We start from the raw sequence: 20,481 nt of genomic DNA on the forward strand, positions 1-20,481 counted from the left end.
GCTTAAAGCTGTAGCGTCCAGATTACTTACAGCTGCTTCCGTGCAACTGATATCAGATGTGGTAAGCTGAACACAGCTTCAACTGTCTGTTTGTTGAAAAATAGTAACGTGACCGCACCGCATTTTCTTGTTAGTAACGGTAACAACCTCAAAACCTAAAACTATTGTTTTGAGGAAGTTTGTAATTCTATTTCTGCACTTAAGGCCAACAAATCTCCTGGCACAGATGGTTTAACTGCAGAGTTTTATAAATCATTTTCTAATCTCCTGGCTCCGTTCTTGCTGCAGATTTTCATAGAAAGTATAGAGAATAACACTAGCTATTGCTAGCAATTAAAGGATGCACTGCAAATGCTATCTGTAACATTTCTGTTAAACAACAAGTCACATACCCAGGACTGTTAATATCCAAAGACCAAAAGTCAAGATGCTCGTCAAACTTCAATACGATTATACAAAAGAAATCTGAAAAAAGTTCAACCAGTGGCTGCAAAGGGATTTATCTCTGACAGGTAGAGTGTTAATTACTAAAGCTGAAGGGATATCACGACTGGCATATGCTGCTCTCTCCTTACATCTGGATAAGAAAATTAGTAAAGACATTGACCGCATGCTCTTTAATTTTATATGGAAAAACCGTACACATTATATTAGAAAATCTGTTGTGATTAATAACTATGAATCAGGTGGGCTTAACATTTTAGACTTTTCTACTTTAAATAACACTTTCAAAATTATTTGGGCTAAACATTTTCTTAAAACCCTACCTCTATCTGGAATTTTATACCATATCATATTTTCTCCCATTTTGGTGGCTTTAATTTTATTTTAAATTGTAATTATAGTGTTGGAAAACTCCCTGTAAATCTTTCATCCTTCCATAAGCAAGTGCTCTTAGCGTGGACCCTCATGTATAAACACAACTTCTCACTACACAAATACCTCATCTGGAAAAAAAAGAGATATTTTATTTCTTTTATTATCACTTTTCCTGGAAACTTGGGTCCAAAATGGGATCCTATTGGTGGCTCAGCTGGTTAATAAAAAGGGAGCACCATGTTACCCAGCCAGTCACTATATGGTAACATTTAAAAGACACATAAATACTAATTGAACTTTCTGTGGGGATCATCCAGAAACTGTGGCACATCTTTTTTGGTACTGTTCCTCTGCACAGAGATTCTGGAAGGAATTTAGCAGTTTTGTTATTGTCCATATTTTAAGGGAGTTTTCTCAATGATGGGAAAATGTTTTATTCTGTTTCTTTAAGTTCTCCAGGAAGAATGATAAATGTTTTTTTATAATAAATTTGTTAATACTTTTAGCTAAATTTTTATCCATAAATGTAAGTTTATTAATAAAACACCATATTTCTGCCTTTTTATAAGGATATGGAATTGTACACACAATCAATTTAAGACTCAACCAACCAAAAGGCTCTCAGAACAATATTTATATGTTGATTTTTTCGCGTACTCATATAATTATTATTTTTTTTTACCCCTGGTTCTGTATGTTCATGTTCTGTTCTTTAGTAAACTTCATCTGTTTGTATGTTGTATACTCATTGTTTTTCAATAAAGTTCAAATTTTTAAAAAAGTACGTTCCAAATGAAGCTTCAGACGTCACTAGTCACGTGACTCCGGCCAAACGAATCAAGCCTCGACACAGTGCTTCTGTGTTGATCTTTTTGACACACGCACCGAAGCGTCAGCTTCAAGCGGACCATCACTACCTCTCACATCTAAATGTTAGTGTCAAGGTAACTTTGAACTGAGTTCAGTCAATCTTGAGTTTTCGAAGTTTTCTGAGTGAAGTTTTCTGCTGCTCTCTGTGAGAGAAGACCGTTAAAGGCGAGGCTCTCCAGAGTGCAGCAAAACAGGAAACAGCAGCTGGGTGTGTGTAAGTGTGCAAACGAATAGTTTAGAAGTGCAAGTGAGCCACGAGTATAGAAAGGTCAAGTTTCTTGAGTTGTTTTTCTCACCACTGATCACGCGCTCAACACTCTACACATACTTGCATCACACGCGCGCTCTCAAGCATCAGTATTGTACAATTCTGGGCGTCACGTGAGTTGAGGTTGTTACCATATAAGGGAAATCTCCATTGTTCTGTAGCAGTGGTTCTCAAACGTTTCACAATAAATTTCACCCTTACGAGCAACATCAAAGCACAGTAGTATAGGCCTATTTAACACCACATACACATACTTGCCAACGTTCAAAAGGGCTCTCTCTCTCTCTCTCTCTGTGTGTGTGTGTGTGTGTGTGTGTGTGTGTGTGTGTGTGTGTGTGTGTGTATGTATGTATGTATGTATGTATGTGCTTTAAAACCAAGTTAACGCTGTAAGTACAAACATCACTAATGTCACACAACTTTGCCAAAATGTGGCCAACAGCAATGTTTTAATGTTCTTCGTTATTAAACATTCGCACATAATCAGTACTTACTTGTGACAGTTCAATCTTGACCGCTCCCTTCTGCCGTATTTTGCGGCAAAATTATCCACACCCACCGCCGTGCTATGAATTGTGGGATATATGGGACCACGAAGCGTGCACCGGACCACGCTTGATATTTGGGGAAATCGATGGCGCATTTGGAGTATGCATTTGAAGTACACTTCGAATTGAGACAGCCGTCGTCGCGTGGCGGTGACGTAATCGCACTTGAAATGCGTACTTCAGGCGTGCAGACCCTGAATTGGGACACAGCACGAGTGGCTGCACTTACACTGGTGCATTCAAATCTACCCACAAACATATTGAAAGATGCAATGCTAGCCATGTGGATTGTCAAGACTAAAACCAATCATTAAGCAAAGACTGCAGGGGTCACTTGTTTCTGTTTATTATACAGCCAGATTTACTTGTGATAGTGGTGTGCGATACTGCATATTTTGGTATCAATCCGATACCAAGTAAATTCATTCTGCCATGCTGGAGATGGAGGTCATGGTGCGCGGGGGTCCTGCCACGTCTGAGGGCGGCATGCTGTCCATGTTCCTGCATGCCGGCCGTCTGCCCAGCTGCCTGTGATCCCCAGCTCACTTCCACGCCTGCTGCGCTGTTGCTGTTTGCCATATGGGTGGCCATCACGCCAGCTCCGGGGCTTCCGCTGGAGGCGCGGGCGACCGCCAGAGTGGACACTTCCCCGTTGCTGGGCTGGGGCATGGGGCGCCAATTGTCCGGGCCAATTCCCTCGCCTGCTCGCGGGGTGAGGTGATTATTGTAAGAACAAATGATGCTGCGAAGCATGAAAATACCGTCTGGTCTGCCGTGGTGGCGATCTTTTTTTTTTTTTTTTTTAAGTCTTAAGTGCACGCAAACCAGTAAACAAATTAAAACAAATACTGTTGATAAAATATAATACAAAAGTTACAATTAAAATTCTCAACAACAAAAACAACAAAAAAAATATAATTAATATGTAAACAACTTAACAACCCCCAAAGTGTCTAAGTCACGTGACGTGTCAGTGCAACACCGAAACATAAAAGTGGGGGAGAGGGAGCAAAGTGCTCTCCGCTGACACAGGAGCGGTGAGTCCAGCGACCTGGTTGTTTCGTTTTTGTGGCAACAACCAGCATAACAAACAAGCAGAACTCAAAGTAAAGAATCGCTCTCACCAGGCTAGTATCGAATCCGATACCGATGCTGACTTGGGATCGATACTATCGATATTTGGATAGATCCGCCCACCACTAACTTGTGACACACATGTGCAGCTGGCTTTATCACCTATTTTGAATTTGTTTCAAGCACAATACATTTGTAACTTTCAGTGTTTTCTGGTCTTCCAAAAGAAGAAAAAAAACCTTCAGCTACATGACATGCAATTGTGTATTTGTTTTCACCTTATCATACACTTGAAGTTTTACAAATCACCTCTCCTTTTGTTAATATCATTTCAGTCTCAGACAATCTAGTTTTTCTTACAAAGATTGAATGCACCTTCTGCGGATGGCGGTACCACACAGTGTGCGTGGACTTCCCCTGTACAGAAGGCAACTACAAATGTTGTGAATGCTAAATAAACAGAAAGAAATGATCCCTGTTGTCTTTGCTTAATGATTGGTTTGAGTCTTGACAATCCTCATTGCTGGCATTGCATCTTTCAATGCCAGCAATGCCAGGTATCAGTGCTCAAACCTTTTGTGTTCGTTTCCAATAAGTTGCCCACCTCGGGAAACAAAAATGTGTTCTTTTACTTGTGAGATGAACATATGAGACACTTTGACTCTTCAGTGCAGTGTGGAGCCTAACAAAGATCTGTTTTGTGTCCCAGCTGATCAGCAGGAGGAGAAGAGTCTGACGGAGCAGCAGAGGAACATTTTCAGCTACTTGGACTCAGCTCAGCCACTACAGAGAAAACGATGAGCTCAACACAGAAGGTGACAGACAGAGCAGGGCGATATGACCAAAAATATTTATCATGATATATATTTGAAAATTTGCGATAACGATATAGCTGACGATATAATTGACACCAGACAAAATACTTTACAACCTTGCAACTTTATTAAAAAACCCATCAATGTATTTTCACTTAAACAAGCAGCTATTTTTTATGTGCATTAAAGTTATATAAAAAGTTAACAGTGCAAATGCAAAATCCTTGCTGATAGTTTAACCAAAAGGCATTTCCAGTGGAAATTGGCTGACATATCCTGAGCATAACCATGTATAATATCCAGAAACTTAAAAAGAGGTTATACAGTCGTGGCCAAAAGTTTTGCGAATTGCATAAATATTGGTAAAGTTGCTGCTTAAGTTTTTATAATAGCATTTTGCATACACTCCAGAATGTTATGAAGAGTGATCAGATGAATTGCATCGTCCTTCTTTGCCATGAAAATGAACTTAATCCCAAAAAACCCTTACCACTGCACTTCATTGCTGTCATCAAAGGACCTGCTGAGACTATTTCAGTAATCGTCTTCTTAACTCAGGTGAGAATGTTGACGAGCACAAGGCTGGAGATCATCATGGCTGTATCCCAATTCAGGTTCTGCAGCTTTAAAGTACGCAGCCTCAACGGTCCTCAAGGGCCACGTACTCAAAGACCGCTAAGGCCGGAAGTGCGAGGCTTGTAGGCTTGTGAAATAGGACTAGGTCTAGCCTCCATCGCGCTGCCCAGGTTGCCTAGCAACCATGATACTAACAGCTGGAAACGTTTCATACAGCTTTGTTTGACAGAAATGAAGGAGAACATATTTTGTTCATTTGTTTCTACATGAGCTCTGTGTGATTTAATAAGTATCTGAGGCTGAGACCACAGGACTGTAAAACATGATTGTTGAGCTTAATTTCTGTACTGAACAGTCATTTAAGATTAGTTAGTAAATAACAATTAGCTAATGTTGTTCATCAGACTAAAGTCATCTCACTTTGGTAATGTAAATATAATATGGCCAATATTATAGTTATTATATTAATCATTATTAGTTATTACAGCACATGTGAGTGAACTCTGTGTCAAATACTGAGCTTCAGTAAAAGATAAAAGTTGCAGCTATTTATATTTCCTATCACCTTAAATCTTCACTCAAAAACACTCAAGTATCTTTGACAGTGTGTATATAGATGTATTATATATATGAGACAAATATTGTTCTTTCAGTATGTTGGCATTACTAAATTTGGCTCAATGCTTACATATATGTGTAAAAAGCAAGTGTACTAATATATGTATTAATGGATAAGACACAGAAAAGAGGAACTTTGCCATATAAGCAATGTTTGAAACTGTGTGACGTACAAAGTACAGAAATAACACCATATAAGACATGAGGCCGCCATATACAGACACCATATAAAATGTTAGAGATCCTGCAACTGGCGTTTGGGAAGACTCTCTCTTCCGGAAGATGATAGAATAAAAAGAAATATAAATGTTTTAACACACTATGAGTCGTTTACTCTGTTCTGTCGAGGTTTAATACACAGCACCAGAACGATTACGGGTGCTCATAAGTAGTTACCATAAATCACCACCTTTCATGGTCTCAGCACATTAACTCTGTTATTAGGAAAATGGGACAAGGTATAGTTATGGCTATGAAATGCTCTTTGTGTATCACTTCTTCAATTATGAAAGATGTCATTAATGCACTAGTAATGTCTCATCTGGAGTATTGTTCAATCATTTGGTCAGCAGCTAATAAGACAGATCTTAACAGACTTCAGTTAGTCCAGAATAAGGCGTCCAGATTAGTGTTAAGATGTTCATACTATACTAATATTGATAAAATGCATAATAAACTTTCTTGGCTTCCTGTACAGGCTAAAATATTCTATGGCTTAGTTGTAGTTATAAAGAAAGCAATTCTGTTAAACACACCACATTTATTTCTGCTCAGCTGCAGTATCCAGATGAAATACATAATGATATTACACAGTTTTCAACAAACTGCAATTTAGTTAATCCTCAAGTTAAAAGTAACTTTTTGTAAAACTGTTATATTTAGAGCAACTTTCAAGTGGAATAAATTGCCTTATAAAATTAGAGAATTAGCAACTATTCAAAACTTCAATTAACATTTAAAAGCCGATTTACAGAGCTTTTAGTTGTTGTAAATATTGTAAGAGATGGTTTGTTTTTGAAATTTGTGTAATATGCCGCAATGTTATTGATATTATTATTATTATATTATTATTGTTGATTACTTATATTTTAAGAATTGTGAAACCTCACTGTGGATGTAAGAGCCAAATTATGTGGATATTTTGCATCCACTTTATTGTATAATATTTTATGTGAAGCTAATGGGGTTCCTTTTGAATAAACAAATAAACAAACATAGGATTTAATATCACTGAATAATTATGTATAAATCTATAAAAATTATAGAAATATGTAATAGGAAACAACATTATAATATAAATTATAAAATAATTGTGTGTGTGTGTGTGTGTGTGTGTGTGTACACACACACACACACACACACACACACACAATCAGGAGGGATGGGCATGATTTTAGTGTTTGAGGTGTTTGGTGCCACACTCCACCTTCAGGTTTAAAACTAGTGTTGTTGAAGGGAGTTTGAAGGTTCAGTTTGTTCCACGACTGCATTTCACTCACTGCCTCTGTTTGTATCTCTGTCACTGCAGGACCAACACGGAGCGAGAAGTCAGCGCTCTCAGGAGGCCGACAAACCTCACAGAAGAAAGAGAGAGAAAACATACACCTGTGACGAGTGTGGGAAGGATTTTACAGTGAGGGCTTCACTAAAACTTCATCAGGTCATCCACACTGGAGAGAGACCGTTCAGCTGTGACTTGTGTGGAAAGTCTTTTTCCAGGAAGGTCTCCCTAAAACAACACCAACTCATCCACAGTGGAGTTAAAGCGTACAGCTGTGATCAGTGTGGCAGAGCTTTTACTCGCAGTAGCCACTTACAGAGTCATCTAGTTACCCACTCTGGAATTAAGGCATACAGCTGTGACATCTGTGGAAAAACTTTCAGCCGGAGAAGGCACCGAAATATACACCTACGCATTCACACCAGACATGATGTGTACTGCTGTGAACAGTGTGGCAAATACTTTCCTACAGACGCACAGTTAAAACAACACATGTTTACCCACACTGAGGAGAGACCTTATAAATGTGACCTGTGTGAGAAGACTTTTAAATCTCCACATTACCTGAGACAACACCAACAGATCCACACCAGAAAGAGACTCTACAAGTGTAGTTACTGTGAGGTATGTATTTATATTTTTATCTTGTCATTTTATCCTGACTGTTTGGAATAACTCTGCTCATTAAACTGTGTTAGCATGTTAGCAATTCTACTGCATGGAGAAGCAGCTCTTTGGCTGCGTTCACACTGCAGGTCTTAATGCTCAATTCCGATTTTTTTATCAAATCCGATTTTTTTTTTTTGTCTGCTTGTTCGCACTACAAATAACATGTGACAGCAAACGCGCTCTAGTGTGAACGCTCAAAGCGGCCCGCATGCGCAAAAGAAGACGTCACACACAACACGCTCTGTTTAGACCCAGACCAAACAGTATTGTTTGACTGATGGCCTTAGTATAAAGACTTTGGACTTTACGTTTCCCAATTTTTGCTTTAAGTTACTTTGTTATTTACATAATAATGTAAATAACCTAATAATGATCCTTATTGCTGTTTTAGAGAGGAGCGGTGCTTCAAAGGATAGTTGCAGATTTCTGTCAGAATGTGCAGATTATACAGTACAAATAAAATGTTCACGTTTCTCCAACGTTGTCTTCCCAACAGTTTCACTGACATCTACACTGGATGGCCAGGAAGCGTTCGCGATGTCTTCTCCGATGCTGATAATTGCCGTCTGTCATGTATCAGTGACGTAAAAGACGGATTTAATGCAGCATAACCGTTCAAACAGCAGTCGCTTTCTAAAACATCGGATATGTATCGGATTCAGTACCACATATAAAAGTGACCCAGATCGGATTTGAAAATATCGGATTTGTGCCGTTCACACGGTCATACCATGATCGGATATGGGTCGCATAGGGTCAAAAATTTGATTGATTGATTTGATGCGCTTTCGCCTGCAGTGTGAACGTAGCCTTAGTGATCATTCAGATTTTCATTTCATTTATGATTTTAGTATTACTGTAGTATTATGGTGGTAGTATTGTAGTTATTGCAGCCCAGTAAACTGAGTGTGTTAACTGAAACAGTCAAATGTAATTGGACGTCTGCAGAGATGCTCTTTATTTCAGGTGACGTTCAGGATAAAAATGTTGAAGGACTGACTTACACTGTCTTTGTGTCTTGGTTTAGAAGCAGAGCGACACAGATGGATCCAGTTCTCCACCCTGTCATCACTGTGGTGGTGGGAAAGACTTTCGTTGTGACCTCTGTGGAAAAACTTTCAGTTGGCAAGCCTCCCTAAAAATACATCAAAGTAGACACACTGCAGACAGACTGAAATACTGCAAAGAATGTGGGAGAAGCTTCACCACATCACATAACTTAAAACGACATGAACTGATTCACAGTGGGGTTGAAAAGCACCTCTGTGATCAGTGTGGGTCATCCTTCACCACTGCATGGGGGCTTAAAACACACAAACGAGTCCACACAGGAGAGAAACCTTACAAGTGCAGACACTGTGACAAAAGCTTCTCATGTTCAAGTAGTCGTATTTATCATGAACGTACACACATGGAAGGAAACTACAGCTGTGACCAGTGTGACAAGAGCTTCAGGAATCTGAGTTCATACTCCAAACACAAACAATCCCACGTTACTAATAAACTGTTTCACTGTTACCAATGTGCCAAAACATTCACCTCATTGTCAGCTCAGTGCAAACATAAGCGTGATCACTCAGGGCTGAAATCACTCCCATCACTGGATCACAGTGAATCTGAAGAGACAGAAAGATCCTCTGGTTTCAGGGTCAAACTCAAAAAGCTTGAGATCAGGCTCCACAGAGTTCAGATAGAATCATTTAAACTTGTATTGAACTGAACTGGTTGCTGGGCTGAACTTCGACATAATACAGATTTACATGGGATCTTATTTTCTGTCGTTTTACTGAGTCAGTTTTGTCCTTTTTTCTCTGTCCTGGTTTTGCTCATCTGTAAATAATTGAAACTCAGTCAAATAGTTCATTGTTCTCCAGCAAAACGTTTTGGAAACTCATGTTTAACCTTTAAACCTCTGACATGTTTTAGCACACAAGGCTTCATCGGGGAGTTCACTCATGATTGGACCATGAGAATAAAGGTTTTTAGTTCTTTCAAAGAGTCTTGGAGCTGTTTGATGTTTCTGTTTTCTCTGAAACCACCTGAAAGAACAACTATTTTTCTTGCTTTATGTAGTGTGGAAGTTTTTAATGTTTCTTTCATCTGTGATGTTCTTGAATGTGTTCACATGAAGATGGTACAAATAAACTGTCCTTTTAGCTTTAGCTCCTAATTTATTCATTATTTATGGATGTAGCACAGCAGCAGTTTGTTGATTAACACATGGAGGGCTCGGGATCTGATGGTAAATAATCAGATTTTTTTTTCTTTCTTCCTTGGCAGTTTCTTCGGCCAAGGTCCAGAATTCTGGAGTCTGGTGGCGGATCACCACCGGACTCCTGCTCCCACCTACACACCTGGACAAAAGGTTTGGCTGTCTACCAGATTTGTCCCACTCAGGTCTGAATCCAAGAAACTGTCTCCCACTTTCATTGGTCCCTTCGAAGTCGACTCTGTGATTAACCCGTCTCTGTCCGTCTTAAACTGCCCCGGGATATGAAAATCCATAACACCTTCCACGTGTCGCAAGTGAAGCCGTGCCTCTCTAGTCCTCTGAGAACACAACCATAGAACTAACTGAAGGTTAAAGTCTCTACTATACAAACTGGAACATAATACAAACGGGCATAAAACTCAAAATACCGGCCCGTGACAAAAACGAGCTTTCTTCATTTCTTTAATTTGTAACTGATGGTGAGTAGTATTTCTAGTACATTAAAGCACATTCACAGTGTTTCGTACGTCTCTTTATTTTATTTATTTTTTATTCTAATTTGAATTGATATTACAGCACTAGTGTTGTAAATGGAAAAACGAGATGAAACGCAAATTCACATTTGAAGTGTGTATCTGGATTAACTTTTTTATTGCTGTATAATAATCGACACCGACGTTTGCGAATGGTGTTAGATTTTCCCTTTCTGGGTCCTTGTCCATTAGGTTCCTCTTGTGTCTCCTTCCTCTGTGTCCCTCTTTGTGTGTCCTTTTTTATACGTTTGTGAGTTTGTGTGTGTGTGATTGTTGTTGTTGTTGTTGTTGTTTTGTTTTCCTGACAAAGGCAAAGTGTGCTTTGCAATTTTACACACAGTAAACCAGTCCAGAGTTCAAAGTTCACAGTTTGTATTTCATCATAAAAGTTCAAGATAAAATATTTACTACACATTTCAGCCAGTGTCAGTCTCTTTTTCACTCTCTAACTGTGGCTTAAGTACATAAAACATTCAAGAATCTGATAGATTAATAATATCTGACAGAATGTGTTCCCAGCACTCAATATCTCTCATTTGTGGTCTACTTCTCATAGTTTTACTTATCAACTGACATTATTGTCTACATCTCCACCACTATAGAAGTGAGTGGGCTATTATACCATAATGCACGTTAAGGTAAATACTGCACGTAAAGTAAGTAGCATCTTGTATGAGATGATTAGGGTAAGCAGTAATGTGTATGTGAGCCTAAAGAAAAGGAATTTAAATACACCAATACCAGCTTCAGATCATATTGTATATTATATGTTTCTACTTCTTTTAATATGTCATCTGTCTTGTTTATATGCAGTGACAATTGTACATGTGGAGTTGTGCTCATATTTGGTTTTTATATTCAGTGTATCATTTGTAAAATGTTGACATTTTTTTCTTTTATTATTGTCTTGTTTGTTTGCACATGCTTGTAAATACAGCAAATATTTACAACCTTTGTTTTTTGAAGAATGTTTATGTTTGTGGCGATGAAGCTATCTGGCAACATGACACAGCCCTTTGAACCTCATCTTCATGCCCATCATGTGGCTATGGTACAGGATTTAGGTTTAATGTGATGCATATGCAGGTTACAGCCAGGGGATGGCAGTATGTTGTGGATTGATTTGGCATGTTCGACTACTGGTACTCCAAATTCTCTCACATATAACATGAAAAACCCCTCTTACCCAATGTCATGGAGTTTCACATGTACACAGAGGCACTGAGTCACATCAAAGAAGCCAGTGATGGTGAAATGGGAAGCTGATGGTGTCATTATATATATCCAGGAATATGTGGCTGAGGATAGTTGTCATGAAAGGTGTAGGAACATACCCCACTACCAACTCAGTGTCGAAAGAGTTATGTTGGGAAAAAAGAGTGTTCAGATTTGCAGCTCCTTCCTCTTGAAATCAGCGGAAATCAACAAAAACGGAATGAGCTGATCTCACTTAATAGATTTTAAGGAGATTTTTCAACTTGACTGACTTGGATGCAGCTACTTCAGCCTGCAAATGTTTGACCTGAATTTTATTATGTTTTTTTTCTGTCATTAGACACTTTTAATCACTTTTCATAATGTTCAAGTTTTCATTCTTAATAGATTCTGAAGTTTTGGTCATTTTAGTTTCTAATTTTTTGGCCTGTATTTAATGTACTTAATGTATATATTTGTTTGTTTGTGTATATGTTACCAGTTTATGCAGCTTTATTGATTGTTTTGCTTGAGGTTTTTTAATCTGATGAGTTTTAATTTTCATAATAAAATAAAATAAATAGGTGCATTAAAAAAACAGTTGCAGACGCTTCCTGTAAAGTGGAATTAAGATGAAGTGAGATGGCTCACACAGTAAACTTTATTATCCAGCTTCTGTGGATTAACACATCAGCAGAATTTATTTGTTAATTATATTCATAGAGAGAATTAATTGGCTGAAATTTTTGGAAAGTTGTTATCATATCTCTACCAAATGTCTTTATAGAGTTCATATAACACCACATGGGCTTGTCCAGGAGCTGAACCCGGGAGCTTGCACCCCAATCATTACCCAGACCAACAAGCCACAGAGTTTTAGCAATGTTGGAGCAAATACATGAAACACGACAGAAGAATGTACGAAAGAATATCTTGAAAGCCGATGCTAGCTAAATGTCCTGCAGCTGTATGTGAGGCATTCAGGGAACTTATGTGGAGAGAAATCTGTCTCAAAAGAGTGACAAATGCCTACAGTATGATCCACACACAAAAACAACTGACCACACAAACTTTCTGATCAGAAGGAGGCTTGTGAAAAATCTCAAGCTACAAGTTGAAGGAGCCATTTTAGTCGTTCAAGATAAAATGCCACATTTGTTAATTACAGAGTTCAGGACTGTTACATGTTACATTGTTACAAATAATTGGAGCCATAAATAAAAGACTAAAGAGACAAATTAGAATGTGGTTGCAATCCAAAGTCAGAGTAAGATTTTTTCCAGTTTCGCAGTCTTTTATTTACAGTCTGTTTCTTCTGGTGGTAAACCTGTTTCACATGTTTGGACCAGATTTTAGGCCTACATAGCTGCTGGTTGCAGCTATGTATGTTGTTTGCAGCAATGCTGCAAAGAACATCTTAAAAATACTAAATTCTTCATTGATTTGAGCTGTGGGGTATGCTACACTTGGCAGAAAATTAAAGAGTAAACAGTGAAAGCCACAAACCCAAATCACGAGATCCTTGAATTCCATTTTTAATCTGAACAGAAACTTCCAAGGGTCTGTGGACAATGTATGGCCATCCAGTCCAGCAGGTGGTGGTAATGTACCTTAAAGCGTTAACCGCCCAAAAATCCAAAAAGAACCCATACTCCGGAACAGTAGGAGGCGGTAATGCTCCTTTACGTTGGTTGCCAACCGCCGTTAAATACAAAGAAGAAGAAGAAGACGACGAATGGGACAACGACGAAGAAGAAGCCACAGAGTTCCCGTTTCATTGCTGTTTGTTTCTCAGTTTTTTCCCTCTCCCATCTAAAAGTAAGTGCCAATGTAAGTTTGATCTGAGTTTAGTCAATCTTGAGTCTAATGAAGTTTTCTGTTGCTCTCTGTGAGAGCGGGTGGGAGAAGACCGTTAAAGGCGAGGCTCTCTAGAGTGTAGCAAAACAGCCGGGTATGTGTATAAGTGTGCAAAACAATAGATTAGAAGTGGAAGTGAGCAACGAGTATAGTATGGTCACGTTTTGTGAATTGTTTTTGTCACTACTGATCACGCGCTCAACACACACTCTACACGTGCTTGCATCACACACGCGCACTCTCAAGTATCAGTATTATACAATTCAGCTGGACTGGCCATCGGACATACCGAGCATTTATTTGTTTATCGCCCACTTTGCCCCAGAAAGAGGAAAACACCGTATGTTGGCGGAAAAGTGCTATAATGAAATACATTTATTTATATTAAAACACAGCTGCCTTTATCTTATTGGCGCAAAGTTGTGTCTGCCCACTAGGCATCTGATTCTAATAACAGGCCTCAGTCTCACCTGGTACTGCTGTGCCATACTGCTAAATTTGGTATCGGTGCTCAAACCTTTTCTGTTTGTTTCAAACAAGTTGCCCACTTGGGGAAGCTAAAATTTGTTCATTGTGCTGTCAGGTGAACATATGAGAGACTTTGACTCTTCAGTGCAGTGTGGAGCCTAACAAAGATCTGTTTTGTGTCCCAGCTGATCAGCAGGAGGAGAAGAGTCTGACGGAGCAGCAGAGGAACATTTTCAGCCATCTGGACTCAGCTGAGTCACTACAGAGGAAACAATGAGCTCAACACAGGTGACAGATACTAGTGATAACTAATACTCCATTAAAAGCTGAAGTACTGATATATATTTTACGCAAAACTTATTGATCCATGTGCTATATTAATGTAATGTAATGTTTTAATAATGTAATAATACAATGGCTACATTGTAGAGGGTGACTTTGCCTCTAAACAGGAACATGAGCAGGGAAGAGGTTAAAGTGGGATTGAGCAGGTGGGAACCCTAAAATCAGCTGTAGTGGCTCAGCGTGGGGAAAAGAATCACAGCTCACAATAATTTCTATTGAGAGCTCCAGTAGATTTTCTTAAAGTACAGGCTGTGATCAGCTGACCTGCTGCTCTCTGTGGATGTACACAACTGAATTCAACCAGATGTCAGCAGATGTTTCATGAGCTGTCCTGGCTGATTTCCATCCTCTACACTGACAGTACACTGTCTTTATATTAGACACTATACCGTTGGTATGAAGGTGGAACTCAGTGAATGAATGTCAGCATCATGAGCTTCAGTTTAAATGAATCTCTGCTACACTTGATGTAATCTAACTGTGACATGAGCACCACAGTCACTGTGCACCAGTCACACACTGTTCTTTACTTTAAATCCATCACAGTTCAGCAAACGAACCTGTTTATCCTGCACTAACCTGCAGAGGATCTTCATGCAGTCTTTAAATAACACAGTTAATCTGCCTCAGATTGTTTTGCAACCTGAAAAAACACAATGTCACATGTACAGACATGTATATTAATCAAATCCCACTAAGCAGTCCTTACCTTTAAATCTAACCTCTCCTCTTCCTCTCCTGTCCTGTGTGTCGACCTTGTTCTCATTCGACAGCGTAACATACTGACGATTTGTCACATCCCGAGGCGTTCCTCAGGCATGCGAAAGTTAACCTTCTGCATTCCTATGATATGCACCGGGTTGTGATGGAAAGCAATAGATTGGCGCTGCCGGCAGTAATACACGTTCCAGCTGTGTATTCCAGCTCTGACCATAACCTGATCCCTAACACAAGCACCACCTTAATCATGTTAGATAGTGTTTTCCAAAACGATTACAGTAAACGTACATGTGTAGATTCATTCCAAACGGTTCTCATGTTTCCTAATTTTTCTGAACTCGTAATATAGGGACGTGTTGGGTGGCGGAAAGCGTAACATACTGAAGATTTGTCATCTAGCACAAGCGTCAACAACCTTTAACACCCAAAGAGCCATTTGGACCCAGTTTCTAAGGAAAAGAAAACACTGGGAGCCGTAAATACTTTTTAACATCTAAAATGAAGATAACACTGTGTATATTGTTTTTTTTAACCTTTATGCTTTGTATAAACAACTATAGTGTGTTGCTTATGAAATCCATGAAGTGCTAAAGAGAAAATGTAATTTTATTTATGATTTTCAACTCTTAAAAAATAATAACAAAAAAGAAAGACAACCAGTTTAAGGTCTCTTTTAAATGAATTAAAAAGTTAAACTTTTATTAATCATGTAGCAAACAAAACCTGTTGTGAGCTGTCATCCTTATATCGCCTTTGGGAGTATAGGGGAGCCTTGACCTGAATTTAGAAAATAATTGGAAAACAACACTATGCTCCTAAAAAATTCAAAATAAATATTTGCAACATATCTGCATAATATTTATTTTACCTGGTTAATGTGTGTCGCAGGGTGTGGCCCGCAGGAGAGGCACACGCACCTGAGCGGCATCCACAATCACACCTCGCCGACTTAAGTCTGTTGTTTGTATGTGTCGGGCTGTGAGCTTGAAGGCTACAGCCGGCTGTGTGTGTGTGAAAAGTGGTCAATAAAGAGATGCCGAAGAGCATACTAATGCAAACATCGTCGGCTCTGCCGTGATATGTCTACAATGGGACTACAAACTTCAACTGTAATACATTCTAGTACATTATCAATCACCATCGTCATCTTTTCCACCACATTAAATTTCAAGGATTTGTCCACATACAAGGCCGCTCCTCCTCCTCCTTTGTTTCGCCTAGTTATAAATGTGACATCACAACCCTCCAGTTCAAAGTCTGTTCCTTTTCCATATTGATCCAAGTTTCTGATAAGGCAATGACAGTAAATGGATGTGAAAACTGGTTAAGATATTCTTTGATATGATTAAAATTAGCATAGAGACTTCTACAGTTAAAGTGGATAATTGATCATTTATTCTCAGTTTTAATCCTCAGATTGTAGTCTTTATTTGTATAGTAGCAGCATTGTTATTGTTAGATGACAAGAAGTTGTCTGGATCTATTTTATATTCCAAGTCCTGTGTATTGTGATCCATATAGTTAAATGTTTTCAGTTTCAATTGATTATATTCTGCAACTGTCTGACTGATGCAGCTGTTTCTTCCAGATGTTTGAGTTCTTCCTTCCAGTGTGTGTCATAAGTGAGTGTGTGGTTGTCTGTTACCTTGTTTGTCGTCCAGATCGTGTTGCTCACTGATATTTTTCGACATCTGCCATGTTTTTAATGGTCAGAACTTTGGCTTCATCTGGTGATCCGTTTAGTTTAATGAATATTTTTCAGTTCGTCGTCCAAGTGCTTTGAATTTTTCCCAGCTTCTTAAGGTGTTGCGCTTTTTTGGCTATTTCAGCGTTGTGTTTGGTTAGATCAGGGGTCGGCAACCTGTGGCTCCGGAGCCGCATGCGGCTCTTTTGTCCTTATAACGCGGCTCTGGGTGGTTTGGGAGAATAAATTAGAAGTATTTGGCTGAAGTATATTTTATTTGTGTTTAGTTCTTTTTTTTTTTTTTAAACTTGTAGTTCTAAATTGGAAGATTATTGTGATATTGAAATATTAAATAGAATTGTATTTTATTATTTTTCATCGCTCAAAATAAGCATCACCCTCGCAGGAGGCCGGTAAACCCGTCGAAACGCCGTGCATTTATCTATCGAGACTTTCAACTCCAGGTAGGCCAGTTATGGATCTTCGGATCCACATTATGTTGGCAGCTATTCTCCACCGTGAACTATGTTAAAAACAAACACCGTTCACGCCTGACAGATGACAAGTTACAGTCCTGCGTAAAGATGAAAGTCACTTCGTACAGCCCCGATTTGCAGGTGCTGTGCGCAGAGGTTCAGGAGCAGAAGTCCCATTGTAAACATACCACGGCAGACCCGACAATCTTTCTATTAACATGCTCTTCAGCATCTCTTTATTGACCACTTTTCACACACGGTTGCTGTACACATACAGCCGGCTGTACCTGTTCAGCTCACAGCCCGACACACACCAACACAACAGCAGAGAGAGCACAGACGTTAAGGCGGCGAGGCGTGATTGCAGGTGCCGCTCCCATGCAGCGTCACTGCAGACCACGCCCCACCACACACATTAATCAGGTAAAATACATATTTAGACAGAATTTTGCAAATATCTATTTTTCTTTTTTTTTTTTTTTTTTGCAGCATAGTGCTTTTTTTCCCAATTACTTTTTAAAAGTCAGGTCAATGCTCCAAAAGCCCAAAGGCGATATAAGGTTGGCGGCTCACAACCGTATTGGCAGCACAGTGGCACGGTGGTTAGCACTGTTGGGGTGGCTGTGGCTCAGGTGGGAGAGCAGATCAGCTACTGATCAGAAGGTTGGTGGTTCGATTCATGGCTTCCTCCAGTCTGCATGCCAAACATCCTTGGGCAAGACACTAACCCCAAGTTGCCCTCCGATGCGTGCATCGGAGTATGAATGGGTGTGAATGTAGTTTAGTTTGCACTTGTGTTTAGAAGTGCTTGTATGAGTGGGTGCGAATGGGTGAATGAGGCATGTTGTATACAGTGCTTTGAGTACTCCGGGAGAGTAGAAAAGCGCTATATAAAAAACAGTCCATTTACCATTTACCACTGTTGCCACACTGCAAGAAGGTCCTGAGTTCAATTCCACCATCAGGCCGGGGTCTTTCTGTGTGGAATTTGCATGTTCTCCCCATGGGGGGTTCCTCCAGGTACTCCGGCTTTCCCCATGCAGCTTGTGGGGATAGGTTAATCCAAATTGCCCATAGTGAATATGCGAGGGAATGTGAGTGCGAATGGTTGTCTGTCCCTGTGTGTTGGCCCTGCGACCCCACAAAAGGATAAGAAGAAGCGAATGGATGGATGGCTCACATGGTTTACTTAAGCTGGGTGTCTTTCCTTTTGTTATATGTCTTTAAAAGTTCAAAATGTGTTAATTACATAAATACAATTTAATTTTCTCTGTAGCACTTCATGGATTTCATAAGCAACACACTTTAGTTGCTCTGTGGATTCTTTTAAAAAGCAGTTAAAAACTTTTCTGTTCAAACAAGCCTTTTGTTGATCTACGTATTTGATATTATTTACATTATTTACATTTATTTTGTGACTGCCTGTCTGTGAAAAAGGCTTAATATATAAACTTTACTTACTTACTTTAGTTGTTCACACAAAGCATAAAGGTAAAAAAAACAACAACATACACAGTGCTATCTTCATTTTAGATGTCAAAAAGTATTTGCGGCTCCCAGTGTTGTTGTTTTTTTTTGCGTGGAAACCGGGTCCAAGTGGCTCTTTGGGTGTTAAATGTTGCTGACCCCTGGTGTAGGGAGTAAAAGTTTAAAAGAAACCCTGAGGCTACAATCAGACTCTGACATTTTCCTTTACTGAACCAGGCTGGTAACTGTTACTTTTGATTTATTATCATTGAATAAATTAGAAAATTATAGAAATATATATATCAGGGAACAACAATAGGAAATATAAAAAAGTATAGACCTGGTAAATATTTATATATTATATATGTATACATTTTTATATATCTGTGTACAATCAGGAGGGATGGGCATGATTTTAGTGTTTGAACAGTCATAAAATTATTTTAAACACTGGGTTGGATGTAATGTGTTAGAACTACCAGTAAATGGTAAAAATGGTAAATGGCCTGTATTTGTATAGCGATTTTACTAGTCCCTCTAGGGACCCCAAAGCGCTTTACACACCCAGTCATCCACACACACATTCACACACTGGTGGAGGCTACAGTTGTAGCCACAGCTGCCCTGGGGCAGACTGACAGAAGCGAGGCTGCCATATTGCGCCATCGGCCCTTCTGGCCAACACCAGTAGGTGGTAGGTGAAGTGTCTTGCCCAAAGACACAACGGCTGAGACTGTCCAAGCCGGGGCTCGAACCGGCAACCTTCCGATTACAAGGCGAACTCCCAACTCTTGAGCCACGATCGCCCAGTAGGTGGTGATAAGAGACCTTTAAGGTGTTTGGTGCCACACTCCACCTTCAGGTTTAAAACTAGTGTTAATGGAGGGAGTTTGAAGGTTCAGTTTGTTCCACGACTGCATTTCACTCACTGGCTCCGTTTATATCTCTGTCACTGCAGGACCAACATAGAGCGAGAAGTCAGCGCTCTCAGGAGGCCGACAAATCTCACAGAAGAAAGAGAGAGAAAACATACACCTGTGACGTGTGTGGGAAGGATTTTACTTTGAAGGGTAATCTAAAACATCATCAGGTCATCCACACTGGAGAGAGACCGTTCAGCTGTAACTTGTGTGGAAAGTCTTTTTCCACAAAGGGTTCCCTAAAACAACACCAACTCATCCACAGTGGAGTTAAAGCGTACAGCTGTGATCAGTGTGGCAGAGCCTTTACTCAAAGAAGCAGCTTACAGAATCATCTAGTTACCCACTCTGGAATTAAGGCATACACCTGTGACATTTGTGGAAAAGCTTTCAGCCGGCTAGAGCACAGAAATAAACACCTACGCATTCACACCAGACATAATGTGTACAGCTGTGAACAGTGTGGCAAATACTTTGCTACAGACACACAGTTACAACAACACATGTTTACCCACACTGAGGAGAGACCTTATAAATGTGACCTGAGTGAGAAGTCTTTTAAAGTTCCAGATTACCAGAGACGACACCAACAGATCCACACCAGAAAGAGACTCTACAAGTGCAGTTACTGTGAGGTATGTATTTATATTGTTATTTTGTCATTTTAGCCTGACTGTTTGGAACAACTCTGCTCATTCAATTGTGTTAGCATGTTAGCAATTCTACTGCATGGAAAAGCAGCTCTGAGTGATTATTCAAATTTTCATTTCAGTTATGATTTTAGTATTACTGTAGTATTATGGTGGTAGTATTGTAGTTATTGCAGCCCAGTAAACTGAGTGTGTTA

General features: G+C 39.4%; 1 protein-coding gene across 1 annotated transcript in view; it reads left to right on the plus strand.

The window, feature by feature from the left end:
• The window catches only part of LOC146511747 (uncharacterized), a 59,293-nt gene that overhangs the window by 16,945 nt on the left and 21,867 nt on the right, over nucleotides 1-20,481 (plus strand). Inside the window, exons 5-7 of the mRNA XM_085172369.1 lie at nucleotides 7,188-7,713; nucleotides 8,786-13,527; nucleotides 14,208-14,310. Coding sequence (XP_085028495.1) covers nucleotides 7,188-7,713; nucleotides 8,786-9,478 — 1,219 coding nt within the window. The 3' untranslated portion in view covers nucleotides 9,479-13,527; nucleotides 14,208-14,310. The remainder of the gene's footprint in view (nucleotides 1-7,187; nucleotides 7,714-8,785; nucleotides 13,528-14,207; nucleotides 14,311-20,481) is intronic.

The sequence above is a fragment of the Neolamprologus multifasciatus genome, chromosome 9, assembly GCF_963576455.1.
Source record: "Neolamprologus multifasciatus chromosome 9, fNeoMul1.2, whole genome shotgun sequence".
NCBI lineage: Eukaryota > Metazoa > Chordata > Actinopteri > Cichliformes > Cichlidae > Neolamprologus > Neolamprologus multifasciatus.